The sequence below is a fragment of the Diabrotica undecimpunctata genome, chromosome 4 (assembly GCF_040954645.1).
Source record: "Diabrotica undecimpunctata isolate CICGRU chromosome 4, icDiaUnde3, whole genome shotgun sequence".
In the NCBI taxonomy this organism is placed as follows: domain Eukaryota; kingdom Metazoa; phylum Arthropoda; class Insecta; order Coleoptera; family Chrysomelidae; genus Diabrotica; species Diabrotica undecimpunctata.
Window position 1 is genome coordinate 116,334,592 of NC_092806.1, and position 14,248 is coordinate 116,348,839.

Genomic DNA, 14,248 nt, shown 5'->3' on the forward strand with positions numbered 1-14,248 from the left:
ACGTTATTATGTGTAAAATATTAAGTCTATATGAATTCTGAAAGCATTAAATTGAAGAGAAAGGCTTATTTTATTACATTAAATCATTCAAAAATTAAAAAATTATGTTAAATATTGTAAAAAAGGTTTACAAAAGTACTGTGGTTTTAACCTTAACAGATAAACATTTAAAATAACTCAGATACCAGAATTAAAAAAGAAAAAAAAAAAAAAAAATAGAACGCCCTACGACTTTTAGAACACGACTTAGCATTTTTTATTTCTCGATTTTACTATTTCATAAACTGACTTCATAAATTCATATGGAAAAAAGTTGCAATATCTCCGGTTCTAATCAACGAAAATTTACATTTTTTAATTTGGGGTTCGTGGCATAGATCATAAAAATGCGTTTAGTTAATTTGTGAATTGTTCAGTTAACTGAGTAATTTGTAAAAAAAATTTTAATAAGTATTTATTTTGCAAAATTGTACTTTTCTCTTATCATTATTAGTAGGAAAAGTTATGAAATGATGAGCATCTTAAATATTTAATTATTATAATTATAAATAATATCTTTTAAGAATAAATTTAACAAAAAATTAATTTTTTATTTGAAAATCAAATCATTACAAAAACATTACAAATATATTTTGAACAAATTAATTGTATAATTATGTATAAAAATAATAAATGAAGTATGTTAATTATAAATATAACTAATTTGTGTAAAAATTAATGAGAGTAATTAATGTTTTTGAGAAAAAGTAATTGCAAAACTAATAAGCATGATTTAAGAAAAATTAACACGTATAGATTTAATTTTCAAATAAAAATATTTTTTGTAAATTATATTCTTTAAAGATATTATTTATAACTATAGTAAATACATATATAACTTTCTTATCATTTCTAACCTAACCTAACCTAACCTAATCTTTTGTACGAATAATATTAAAAGAAAATCACAATTTTCCAAAATAAATATTTATTATAATTAATTAAACAAATTACTCGGTTAAATAAAAAATTCACAAATTGCCCAAATGCATATTTATGATCTAGGCTACGACGCATCTAAAATAAAAAAACCACAAAATTTTGGTTGGTTAGAATCAGAGATGTTGCAACTTTTATAAATTTGAATTTATGTATTGAATTTAAAGTAAATATATCAGCTATAAAGGAAATATTGACATTATGTACTGATAATACCTATTTTCAATTAAATAAAAATTCTACAAAATTTTGGTCTAGCAATGGGCTCTAGTTGATCTCCATTATTAGCTGATATATTTATGGAAGATTTTGAAACATATATTATTTCTAAACAAAATTTAAAACCCACAGTATGGTGAACATATGTAGATGATGTATTCTCAATATGGCCGCATGGATGAGAGTTGTTGGACACATTCCTGAATGATATAAACGATAAAGAAGAAACACTAACATTTACCATGGAAAATGAATATATTAACACTCTACCTTTCCTGGATGTCTTAGTCACTAAGAACGATACTGGATATGAGACTCTGGTGTATAGAAAACTAACACACACCAACAGATATCTAAATTACAAATCAAATCACAATATCAATATTAAAAAGAGAATTATTAAATACTTATACGATAGAGCTAAAATTACTTGTTCCAACGAAAATTCGTTCTTAGAGGAAAAACATTTGGTAACATCTGTTTTATTAAAAAATGATTATCCTTTATCGTTTATTAATAAAGAATTTTCAACAATCGACCGAATAGAACAGAATAACTTAGAACGAGATCCTACAGCATACACAACGAATAATACGAGGTAAATAACAATATCATACCTATAAGAATTATGAGAAAAACTGAAAAAGATAGGAAATAAATTCACTTATTTCAACAACATTCAAAACAACAAGCAGATTAAAATTTACTGTATCTAAAACTATACCTAACAATGAACAAGAAAGAACAAAGAATTATATTTATAGAATACCTTGTGAATGCGATCAGTTTTATTTAGGTGAAAAAATATCAAGGTCATTAAATGTTAGAATAAGTGATCATCAATCTTATATTAAAAATAAAGAATTTGATAGATCTTGTATATGTATATATGTATATATAAAGAATATGTAAATACGCATGGGAAAATCAACATAGGGTTCAATGGAACGATGCAGATATAGTCCTAAAAGAAACAGATTTAATAAAAGGAAAATACCACTATTAGTAATACAGTAATATATCGAGGATACATCATTTATGTTTTTTAAAGAACAAATATATAAAATCAGAATTTGTTGTTTATTGAGAGTAAATTAAATGTAAGACAAAATACCATGTCGGGATAGTGTTATGAGGGTTTTTCCTGGTTTTTTCCTCATGCTTTACTATGAAATCACTAACAGAAGAATTTAACTATCATCATTGCATGTGGTTGTCTTTTTAAAGACGAATAATATGCTATGATTTTTTGATGACGAATATTCTCAAGCTAAAGTTTATTTCATGTAATCGAATGAACTATCTTCCAATAAAGTCATCCCAGGAATGCAACTCGGCAATATCGGCAATATATGTATAATAATGGGTATAATATCTTAGACATCCCTTAAACTCGGTAACCTCCCACAATGATCTCGGAGTGATAATTAATAGTGACTTAAATTGGTCTGATCACATAGTGTCGGTGTGTAAACGTGCAAACTCGAAACTGTTTTTGATCCGTAAATGTTTTACACGTATATCTCTAACTTCTGTTAGTAAACTTTACTCAATATACGTTAGACCTATTCTTGAGTTTGCCGGACCAGTGTGGAATCCAGATCTCATTCGCGATAAGATCCTACTTGAAAATGTTCAGCGTAAAGCTACAAGACTGGCATACGGTCGTGTAAGACCTAACTATGAAGATAGATTATCCATGGCTCATCTTACGACATTCGAGCAGCGACGCCTTCGAGGTGATCTAATTATGTCCTTCCGTATTTTAAAACATAACTTTGGGAACCTAAGCACCATATTCACTTTGAATCAAGACGAAAGATTAAGAGGCCATCGATACAAATTGAAAAGGGAACAAACTACTGCAAGGTCCAGGGTGAACTTCTTGCCAAATAGAATCTTTAATATCTGGAACAATTTGGATCAAGACACCATATCGGCAACTAGTGTTAACATCTTTAAAAATAAACTTGATAGTGGTTTATTTTATTTATAGGATTTTTTTTCTTTGACAGCATTATTTATTTATTTATTTACTGTCTCACCATTCAACTTTTGTATGATATACTTAATTGTTTATGATTACTTAACTTTATAATTGGTATTAGTTTTATAAGGATGTTTTTTTATTTTTGATTTTTGGGCATAATAGGAGCTCGCTCCTCTGCCCTTATTTGTAATATAATAATAATAATAATAATATAATTATGTCTGAATTTTCAATATAAATGAGTCACATAAAATTAAATTATTAGAAGAATTTTTCACCAAGTAACAAAAAACAAAATTTGTTTAATTTATTAATGCTTGTACTTTGAGAACGATTTGTGAAGTAGAAATTAAAACGTCAATAAACTTATTTAAAACTTTAATTGTGGCTTATTCCCATTAAAATAGTAATTATGCATTTAGTATTTGAAATAGTAAAATTGCTTCGTTTTTAAACTCTTTATATTTGGCGCATCATGGCCGGCTTATTTTTAAAAGAATCGTTTTGAATTTTTTTGTCTAAACTTAAACTCTTAATATTTCAAATGGTTCTTTTAAAATTTCTTTTTTGAAAAAATTTCTAAAATTTTTGAAAATCGGCTAACTCGGGTTTTAAGGGTAATAGGTAATAGGATATTATATTTTATTTTTAATTCTTATATAAATCCCAACATGGCGAATAAAAAAAAATTAACTTCCTAGATGTTATTCCTTCTAATTCCTTTTAATTGTTTGTAATCTTAAAATCACAGTACTTTTGAAACCCTATTTTACAATATTTAACATAAAATTTTTACTAGTTAATTGATTTAATTTGATAAAATAAGCCTTTTTCTTCAACATGGAGCTTTCAGAATTCATGTAGACTCAATATTTTTCGCATAATAACGTACGAAAAAAGGTTTTTGGGAAAAACAATTTCAATTCTGCAATAACTATTATGTAAAACTTCTTAAAATTTTTAAAGCTGAATATTTGTTATAATGTCCCGATTCTCAAGCGAAATCAAAGTTTTTTATTCATTTTTAGAAAAGTTATTATTAATTTTCAAAAAAATCGACTCATTTTAAAGGATTTTCTATGCTTTTTCAGTAAAATTGTGTCACTTTTCCATATAGTTTACCAGTCTTCACCGTTAGTATTTAAAATCAAATAAAGATCTCACATCATTTATAGGTATACTGTTTATAACTAAAAATGACGTTTAATCTTTTGCATATTTTGTTTATTATATATTGTTATCACCAAATTTATCAAGAGTAGTTGTTAGATACCTATATCAACGAGTGTAATGGGAAAATTATTGTTAATTTGCTGGTCTATATTATTAAATATAAGGAGTCATCGAAAAAAGAAGTAATTCATATAATTTAATATGCAATTCAAAGAACTTATTGAAATTTTATTAACAGATTTACTTTCAATATTTATTTATTATTATCATCTTGATTGTAAAACGGTCTATAATGAGTAATTGAGCACCAACTGATATTGCCTCTATGATAATAGAAAATACATGCGAGTTGCGTGTCTAAAAAGAACTGTGTCAAACGATACATTTAAAAACGAATTCTATTCTTATACCTACATTGGGAACTCTGTAGGTACTTACTGATTCTTACCCATATGTTATCCCATACTCTTGGGACCAAAGTAGACCAAGCTAACGAAAATAAAAAAAATGTAACACCTTAAGAAGAAACTAAAAATTAACAAAATACTTCTAAAACAGGTGTCCAGCAGAATATGGAAGAACGACCAGTTCTGATAACGTCGAGCCAGAAACCAACATTAGAAGACAATTTAAGTACTGTTATTCAAAATAACGAGGTAAGGCATTTAACAATTGAGATATCTGTATAAAGGAGCAGTGTTTTGATACTAGCAAGCTCATAATACCACGAAAATATACAACTACTTTGCGAGGAAAAACATCTTATATTTTTAATTGGATTATGTCTAACAGAAACAGTCCCGATGAGAAAATTACAAAAAGTGCAAACTTGCAACTTCCTTGCCAAAAGAAGGTGCTAGAAGTAGGTACAAAACTGTTTTGAATGGGGATCAAGATAGCATTAATCGTCAAGCGGTATCTGTACAAAAATAGTGTATGTAAGTATGTATACCGTTAATAGGCCTTTTAGGTCCATTGCTAGATGGATAATTTCCATCGTTTTCAGTTCTTAGCTCTCAGCTTCCAATCTCTGATTCCCTTATCCCTGACATCTTTCATCACTACATCTCTCCATTTATTTCTTGGTCTTTCTCCCTTTTTTTACCCTCAGATAATCCTCAACTAATATTCTTGACTTGTCTATTACCTCGTATTCTTTCTAGATGACCAAGCCAATCTAATCTACGTTTTTTCACTACTTTTGTTATTGTAGGGTTAACATACAATTGGTACACTTCTACATTAGTTCGTATTCTAAATTCTACCTCTACTACTTTTCCACCACACATTCTGCGAAGTATCTTTCTTTCCGATGCTTCTTATCTGTTCTGTATGGTTTTGTTCATAGTCCATGTCTCGGCAGCGTATAGCATTGTGGGTCTAATTATAGTTTTGTATACTCTTATTTTTGTGTTACGAGATATATCTTTGAACTTAATTATTTTGTTCATGTCTCCAGCACATTTGTTGCTCTTAGTCAGTCCCAGCTTGATTTCAGTTTCTTCCTTACATGTCTGATCAATAAGAGTACCTAAGTACATATATTCATCCACCTTCTCGAATTCTAAAATTAACCCATCCTCCACCTCCAATTTAAATGAGCACCTGGTGTTTATTCCTTTTTTGCTCGAGGTTTCCATGTACTTGGATTTATTAATATTAACTTTTAGTCCCATTTTAGGGCTTTACCGAATCAGTCTTTTTGCTATACTTGCCAGTTCTTTTCCATTTCTTGCAATGAGCACCACATCATCAGCGTAAGCATTGGTGCTCTTTGTATAAAAGAGTGCCGGACCTATTTATCTCACTAACCCTTACAATTTTTTCTAGAACTATATTGAATAGCAAGGTAGACAAAAGGTCTTCTTAACGAACACCTTTTTTCACTTCGAATAAAAATGGTTTTTCTAATTGTCATTTTTACCAATCTTACTATTTTTTCTGACACTTGGAGTTCTTTTAACGTTTCTATTAGTTTGTTTGTATCTACTGTATCGTAGGCTTGTAATCAATTAAAAGTACTTGTGCTTAAATGTTGTATTCATAGCAATTGTTCAGGATTGGTTTTAGCATAAAAATTTGATCGGTTGCTGATCTTCCCTTGCGAAATCCTTCCTGGTGTTCTTCTAGATTCTTCTTCACATATATTTCTAATCGTTTTTTAATTACTATGACGAGCACTTTGTATATTACCTCTAACAATGATTTTACTTTATAGGTTGCGCATTCAGTTATATCTCCCTTTTTGTGTATAGGAATTATAATGGACTTGTTCAATTCTTAAGGCATTTTTTCGGTATCCCACACTTCCAATTAGCTCACTAAGTTAGTTTCTTAAAACCTCTCCTCCATATTTTAAGTTCTCTACCACAATGCTGTTCTCTCCTCTTCTTTTCTCTTCTTCTTTAGTAGTCACTTCGTCATTTAGCAGCTCTTCAAAATATTCTTTCCATCTTTCACATATGTGGTATTCGTCCACTATTAGCTTTCCTTGCTTATTTTTTACATTCATCATTCTTCCCTGATACCCAGTTTTAACGTATTTTACGTCTTTACGTCTCTTACGTAAAAAATATTTTATTTCATTTTTCTTGTAATTTTCTTCAATACGTTTTACTTTATTATTCACATACTTTCTTTTTCGCGCCCTTAGGATTTTCTTTACTTTTTTCGTTGTTCGGCATACCTTTCTAGATCGTCTTGTTTTTGAGATCGCAAAATTTTTAAACTCAAATCTTATCTTTTTTTTTTAACTTTGTTCTACATTCGTCATTGAACCAGTTGTTTTTTCTAAATCCTTTTGTTCTTGGTATGTTCTTCGACGTTGCTTCTTTTATAGTGTCTGTCATATACTCAATCATGATCTCAACATGATAATAGATTGTCTTGGCGCCACAAAATGTTACGTACTCTCTACGCGACCGAGTGGAACGTTAAAAGCAGCAACTCTAAAAAAGTTAGAGGTTTTAAAAATGTGGCTGTATCGACACACACTGATGAACAGACAGAGTGACCGATGCAGAGATATTGAGACGAATGGGTAAAGAAATTGGATTGTTTAACAACTGTTAATAGGAGGAGACCGTCATATCCTGGCCATGTGTTTCGTACAGTCTGTTACAAATTGTAGTGGAAGGCAAGATTAAAGGTAGGGTTGAGCAGAAAGACAAAATCCTGACTGAAAAACTTAATATAAATACCAGAATCATATCCATACATATAGATACCAATAGAGAAATATACATATGATGGTCGCCAATCTTCAGTAGAAGACGACACAAAAAGAAGAAAAATGTTCAAAGACGATTCTTCCTCGAGTGCTCGAAAACATAATAACTCGAATGATGATGATTGAAATCAAGTTTTTTTGCGGATGTAAACTCTAGTTTCCCTTCATTTCCCTTCATAGAAAATAAAATAAATACTTATATTAAAGTTCTCTATTATTTCTCCCGTAACATGATTAATAGTTGGCGTTATAGATGTATAGTTACAGTATGGTAATAAGTTGGTATCTGCTTAGGGGTGTACCTATAGATTGTGTTGATCGCAGAATGAGAGTTTAAAATTTTTTTAAACCAAATGGAAATACCAACCACGGAATTCTCTTATAAAAATACTTTTTTGCCTTTGAATTTCACAGCAAGATAACTTCTTTAAACGTGCTATGTATCTATTGAATTCCTTTTTTTTTGTAGACTCTTCATTTGAGTTGTTTGAGTTAAGTGTTTCAGGATGCTTTATATATATACTGATTATTACTGAACATTAGACTTGTGTTTAGTGATATACTTATGATAATAATATAACTAGAGCTAATCTAAAACTAAACTGAACACTGAACTGGAACACCTGCTATTAATTCCGATAATACCGGACTTTTGAACATTTATAATTCATCTATTCATAGACACAATTTTTGTACACACAGAGGTTAAATAATTTCTTTTCAGAAATTTATATCGAAAACAGTCTTAATATTATGATGTATTTACAATTATTATTGGTATGCTATTTTTTACAACGTTAAATCACATTTATTCAATAATTTTAAATGATACACTCTGTAATTATCGAGTGAATTTTTTTTTGTTTCTCAAGATAAGTAATTTTTAGCTATGACAGAAAAATGGCTCATTAATTTCGAGTTGACTTGCAATAAACGCAATATCAAAATTATTAAACACTACTTCAGAGATTTTTTTACCAATAAACACCTGGATAGTGTGACATAACTGAAAAGAAGCTCACACTATATTGTTAAAATCTTCCTTTATTGTGGTAACTGTAGCGTACGTAACTGTAGCTATGTTTTTCCGCTATCATTAAAATCTTCCTGAAGTACCATGTTCACAACGAACGTCATAACAGCTTTTCTAAAATAGTTGTACTGACTCCATACCAATGTCCAAGGTTCTTTAGCCAGGAAGTACGCCTACACTCTTTTTCGATATTTCCTTCTATTATTAATGTAAACAGTTGGTTTTTGTCATTTCTTAGAAGGACTTCTTCGTTACGCTCTTTAAGCCATGACATTCTGAGCATCTCACGATAGTACCTACCAGATCTCAGAGGCTACCAGTTTTTTACATACGGCGCATTAAGAGTTGCTTCCATAAAGTCCTCGTAGACACACCGTCTCAGGACTAGCAACTTCACGTGGAGTCATATGTCGCCATGTTACCTAATCCAACGGTAACTTTAACATCTTAATATTTTATAAGAAATACTGTAAACCAAATGTAACTAATTATTTTTTAACGGGTTTTTACCCATATATTTAGTGGCTACATTCATGTACTCCTAGACACTGATGATGGAATATGGATTCCGAAAACGTATTGTCTAACATAGCCCGTTTGGGTTTTTAAATATAAACCTTTTACAAAGGATTTTAATAAATTTTTTAATATATGGTATACAGCCAACTACAGGAACGGTGATTCCTTGTGGATTTTAATCCAAACTAGATTGAGAAATAGTTCGGAGATGTTATCGGAGATGATCAGAGTGGCTTTTCTCAAGGATTCTCTTGTGTAGTTAATTTACTTAACTTAAAAGACATAACTGAACAAAAGATCAAAATAAATCAAGACTTACATATAACTTTTATTGGTCTGAAAAAGGGATACGACAGTGTATGACAGTGCCCATTTCTTCACCTTGAGTTTTGCAGACGACCAGGCAGTGTTGGCCCAGGATTCTTTTGATATGAAGTTTATGCGGAAAAGACTGCATAGAAATATAGCAAATGGGTCTAGAAGTTAGTTTGGATAAAGCAAAATATTTAATCATATACTCATATACTTTAAGGTTCTGACTGATAATAATACACAAGTAAATCAAATCGAAAAGTTTAAGCACCCTGGTATTGTAGTTCATAAGGAAGGTATAGGTAGCCAAAATATGAAATTCAGGCTTCAATAGGCAGGAAATATCATAGGTGCATTCAATTTTATTTGGTGGAACAAAAACTTAAATAAAAAGAGAATTGTTCAAACCATGGACGATTCAGTTCTTACATACGGCTGAGAAGTTTGGACAATTAAGGAAGGTAAAAGACAACTTACAACAGTCAAAATGGACTACCTACGACGATCTGTCAAAATTTCTAGAATATATCAGATTCACAACGAAGAAATCAGAAACAGAATGTTAGCACCAGAATTACTTGTTGAGCGTACCAAAAAAAAGTCTTAAATGGTTTGGTCATTTACTTGGATTGATGAAGAAATCTCCGCAAGTCATGGAGCTAAGAATTAAATCGTGATATATATATATATATACATATACATATATATATATTTATATATATATATATATATACAATATATATATATATATATATATATATATATATATATATATATATATATATATATATATATAAATATATAACTGTTTTGGCTGGGTTGGAGTCAATAATAGGGCTATTGGTTAACTATTTTTTTATTCTCGAGCTTTCAATTGTGTTTACAATTATTATCAAGAGCTAAAAAAGACAAAATACTTACAAGGTTGAACTAAAAAAAAAACAATTTTTGTTAACTTACCAAATAAAAATTAGTTTGGTAAGTAAAAATCACTGCTTACATCTTCAAAATATTTAATACAAAAATGTTTTTATCTAATAAATGTTTCTCTGAAAAATTTTTATAATTTTGAAAACATTTTTTTTAATATAAGAATAATTGAATTTATAAATAAGTTCAAATAGCAACCAATTACAAATAGCCTCAATGTCATAAATGCCAACATAAAATTTTTATTTTTGACAATTATATTGCCAAAAGTAAAACTTCGTTTAAACATTCTTTTTTGTTTAGTAACAAAAAGAAGAAGATTTATTCACCGTTGACAGATGTCTGAAAGAATGTGACAGATATATGGAGAATTAAATATGACATTTTACAAGTTTTATATATAAATCATAAAGAAAGAATATAATTATAAATTTTAACTAATGCTGTATACTAAATTAATTAATTAATTGTACTCAGTGTGATGCTGAATATGTTGGTGAGACCGGAAGAAATCTTTCAAATCGCATTATTTCTCACAAAAGTGATTGCAGAATTAAAAAACCATCTTGTGCTTTGGCAGAACATGTAATCGATAAAGACCATATTATGGATTTTGATAACATTAAAATTTTATGTAGGTAGTGAAAGTAATAAATTTAAAAGGACTTTTTTGGAAATGGTTTGTATTAGCAAAAATGATAAGAGTTTAAACAAAAGATCTGAAATTCAAAATTTAAGCAAAATTTATAATTATATTCTTTCTTTATGATTTATATATAAAACTTGTAAAATGTCATATTTAATTCTCCATATATCTGTCACATTCTTTCAGACATCTGTCAACGGTGAATAAATCTTCTTCTTTTTGTTACTAAACAAAAAAGAATGTTTAAACGAAGTTTTACTTTTGGCAATATAATTGTCAAAAATAAAAATTTTATGTTGGCATTTATGACATTGAGGCTATTTGTAATTGGTTGCTATTTGAACTTATTTATAAATTCAATTATTCTTATATTAAAAAAAATGTTTTCAAAATTATAAAATTTTTTCAGAGAAACATTTATTAGATAAAAACATTTTTGTATTAAATATTTTGAAGATGTAAGCAGTGATTTTTACTTACCAAACTAATTTTTATTTGGTAAGTTAACAAAAATTGTTTTTTCTTTTTAGTTCAACCTTGTAAGTATTTTGTCTTTTTTAGCTCTTGATAATAATTGTAAACACAATTGAAAGCTCGAGAATAAAAAAATAGTTAACCAATAGCCCTATTATTGACTCCAACCCATCCAAAACAGTTATATATTTGTTCCAAACGAGTCACAAGTACTTCTTTTTTCTTATATATATATATATATATATATATATATATATTTATATATATATATATATATATATATATATATATATATATATATATATATATATATATATATATATATATATATATATATATATATATATATATATATATATATATATATATATATACAAAACTCAAATATTTGGGTGTGCAGCGGAAGATAGGACAAAGAAGTACTCTTTTTAGTAAACCAAGCTTTCGCAAATCTTTATTTGCATCATCAGGGTGCTACAATAAACAAAATTAGTACAAAATACAGAAAAAGAATTATTTTGCATCTTACACTAATTGAGGTTAGTTGTCGTGATGTTTATCAAATGAAATGAGCAACTCATTTGACCCCTACAAATGATGGCGAAAACTATCCAAAATTGTTTTTAAAAAAAGGTTATGTTAAAAAAATTATGTTAAAATAATTACAGAACATGTATAAAATAAAATTTAGGTTATAAACATTCCTATCAGAAACAAAAGAATTAGTTGTGAATTCGTTACTGCCAACTTAAAACGATAGAACGTTAGATCTTAATGATAACAAGGTAAAGGTAATAGTAGGTATACCTGATAGACGCTGAACTTCTTGAAACAGAAAAGGTAAAAAGACTTATCTTAGAAGAAGTAGGAGAGGTATTCTATATCTTATATATAATGAAACTTATATTGTTGATGATGAATTGTCTGTATTAGTAGATTCGTGTTTATCCAAAGTTAACAATAATGAATATAAGTTGCTTAAATTATTGGTATTGGAACCTAAAAAGGTTCCCAAAAAGTTTCTAGCCGCTTGACTCTTCACAAGAGTGACATTAGGTTACACCCTGATAGATGTTCTCTAGCCACACATGCTAACACAACAGGGCACTCTTTCGATTTTCCAAATGTAAAAATCCTATCCACGGAGAGCAATTATTTAAAAAGATTGTTTCTCGAGATGGCTTTTATTTTTCAAGAAAAAGAAACTATTAACAAAAAGACAGATACCAATAATTTAAGCAACTTATATTCATTATTGTTAACTTTGGATAAACACGAATCTACTAATACAGACAATTCATCATCAACAATATAAGTTTCATTATATATGAGATATAGAATACCTCTCCTACTTCTTCTAAGATAAGTCTTTTTACCTTTTCTGTTTCAAGAAGTTCAGCGTCTATCAGGTATACTATTACCTTTACATTGTTATCATTAAGATCTAACGTTCTATCGTTTTAAGTTGGCAGTAACGAATTCACAACTAATTCTTTTGTTTCTGATAAGAATGTTTATAACCTAAATTTTATTTTATGACATGTTCTGTAATTATTTTAACATAATTTTATTTAAGTGTTCATGTATATGTGTTTTAAAGTGTTTTTAAATATGTATTTGTTAAAGAACCTTTTTTTAAAAACAATTTTGGATAGTTTTCGCCATCATTTGTAGGGGTCAAATGAGTTGCTCATTTCATTTGGTAACATCACGACAACTAACCTCAATTAGTGTAAGATGCAAAATAATTCTTTTTCTGTATTTTGTACTAATTTTGTTTATTGTAGCACCCTGATGATGCAAATAAAGATTTGCGAAAGCTTGGTTTACTAAAAAGAGTACTTCTTTGTCCTATCTTCCGCTGCACACCCAAATATTTGAGTTTTGTATTCTATTTGATCAGCGTTGATGACAAGCGTTTATCGGTTTTTCAGTATATATATATATATATATATATATATATATATATATATATATATATGTATATATATGTATATATATATGTAAATATATATATATATATATATATATATATATATATATATATATATATATATATAGAGAGAGTGAACTGTAAATTGTTAAACGTTTAGATCAGCTAAAGTTTTGCAAAAGTAAAAATTTTCAGGTTTTAACTCAGATCAATTTAAATAGAAGTCTAATATGCAGTATACGTAAAACACCCTGTACATCATAGAATTAAAAATATAATACGGATGTATATTTAACTGTAGTGGGATAGAACTATTACTATTAGTAAAAACTTACGTAAGCAATAAGTGTATCCGTATTCAGGAATATCCCATGTTCCATCAGCTTGACACTCTCTCCGCTGATCACCTACCAAAACGAACTCCTGAATGCATTCATAGGTAACCTTAGTTCCAGGCACGAACAGGAAAGTACTCTTTCGTCCGAACCTCGGTGTTTCTAGTACACCGCAAGACACAACTTTGGTCCTTGTAGTTTCTTTATATTGATAGATTGTGGCTTTATAATTCTTGGTATAATGTGCCAAATCCCTATCAAGCGTCATAGCGTAATCGTAGTAACATTCGTACATCCTTAGAGGACATATTTCGTATGTTCGCTTAATATCCGCAGTTCTGTTGGCTGGTATGAAATCTTCCGGGGTCATTAGGAATTGAGGCTTGAACGTCTTGTTATTGTAAGTAGCTGAAGTTCTTCCGAATTCCCTATAAATTAAGATTTTATATTAAAATTAAATACGAAAACATTTCTACG

The 14,248-nt window shown here is 28.7% G+C and overlaps 1 protein-coding gene across 1 annotated transcript in view; it reads right to left on the bottom strand.

The window, feature by feature from the left end:
* mesh (sushi domain containing 2 mesh) overlaps positions 1–14,248 on the bottom strand; it is a 97,122-nt gene that overhangs the window by 1,351 nt on the left and 81,523 nt on the right. The window contains 1 exon segment of the mRNA XM_072530060.1: positions 13,772–14,199. Within this exon segment, the coding sequence (XP_072386161.1) occupies positions 13,772–14,199 (428 nt within the window).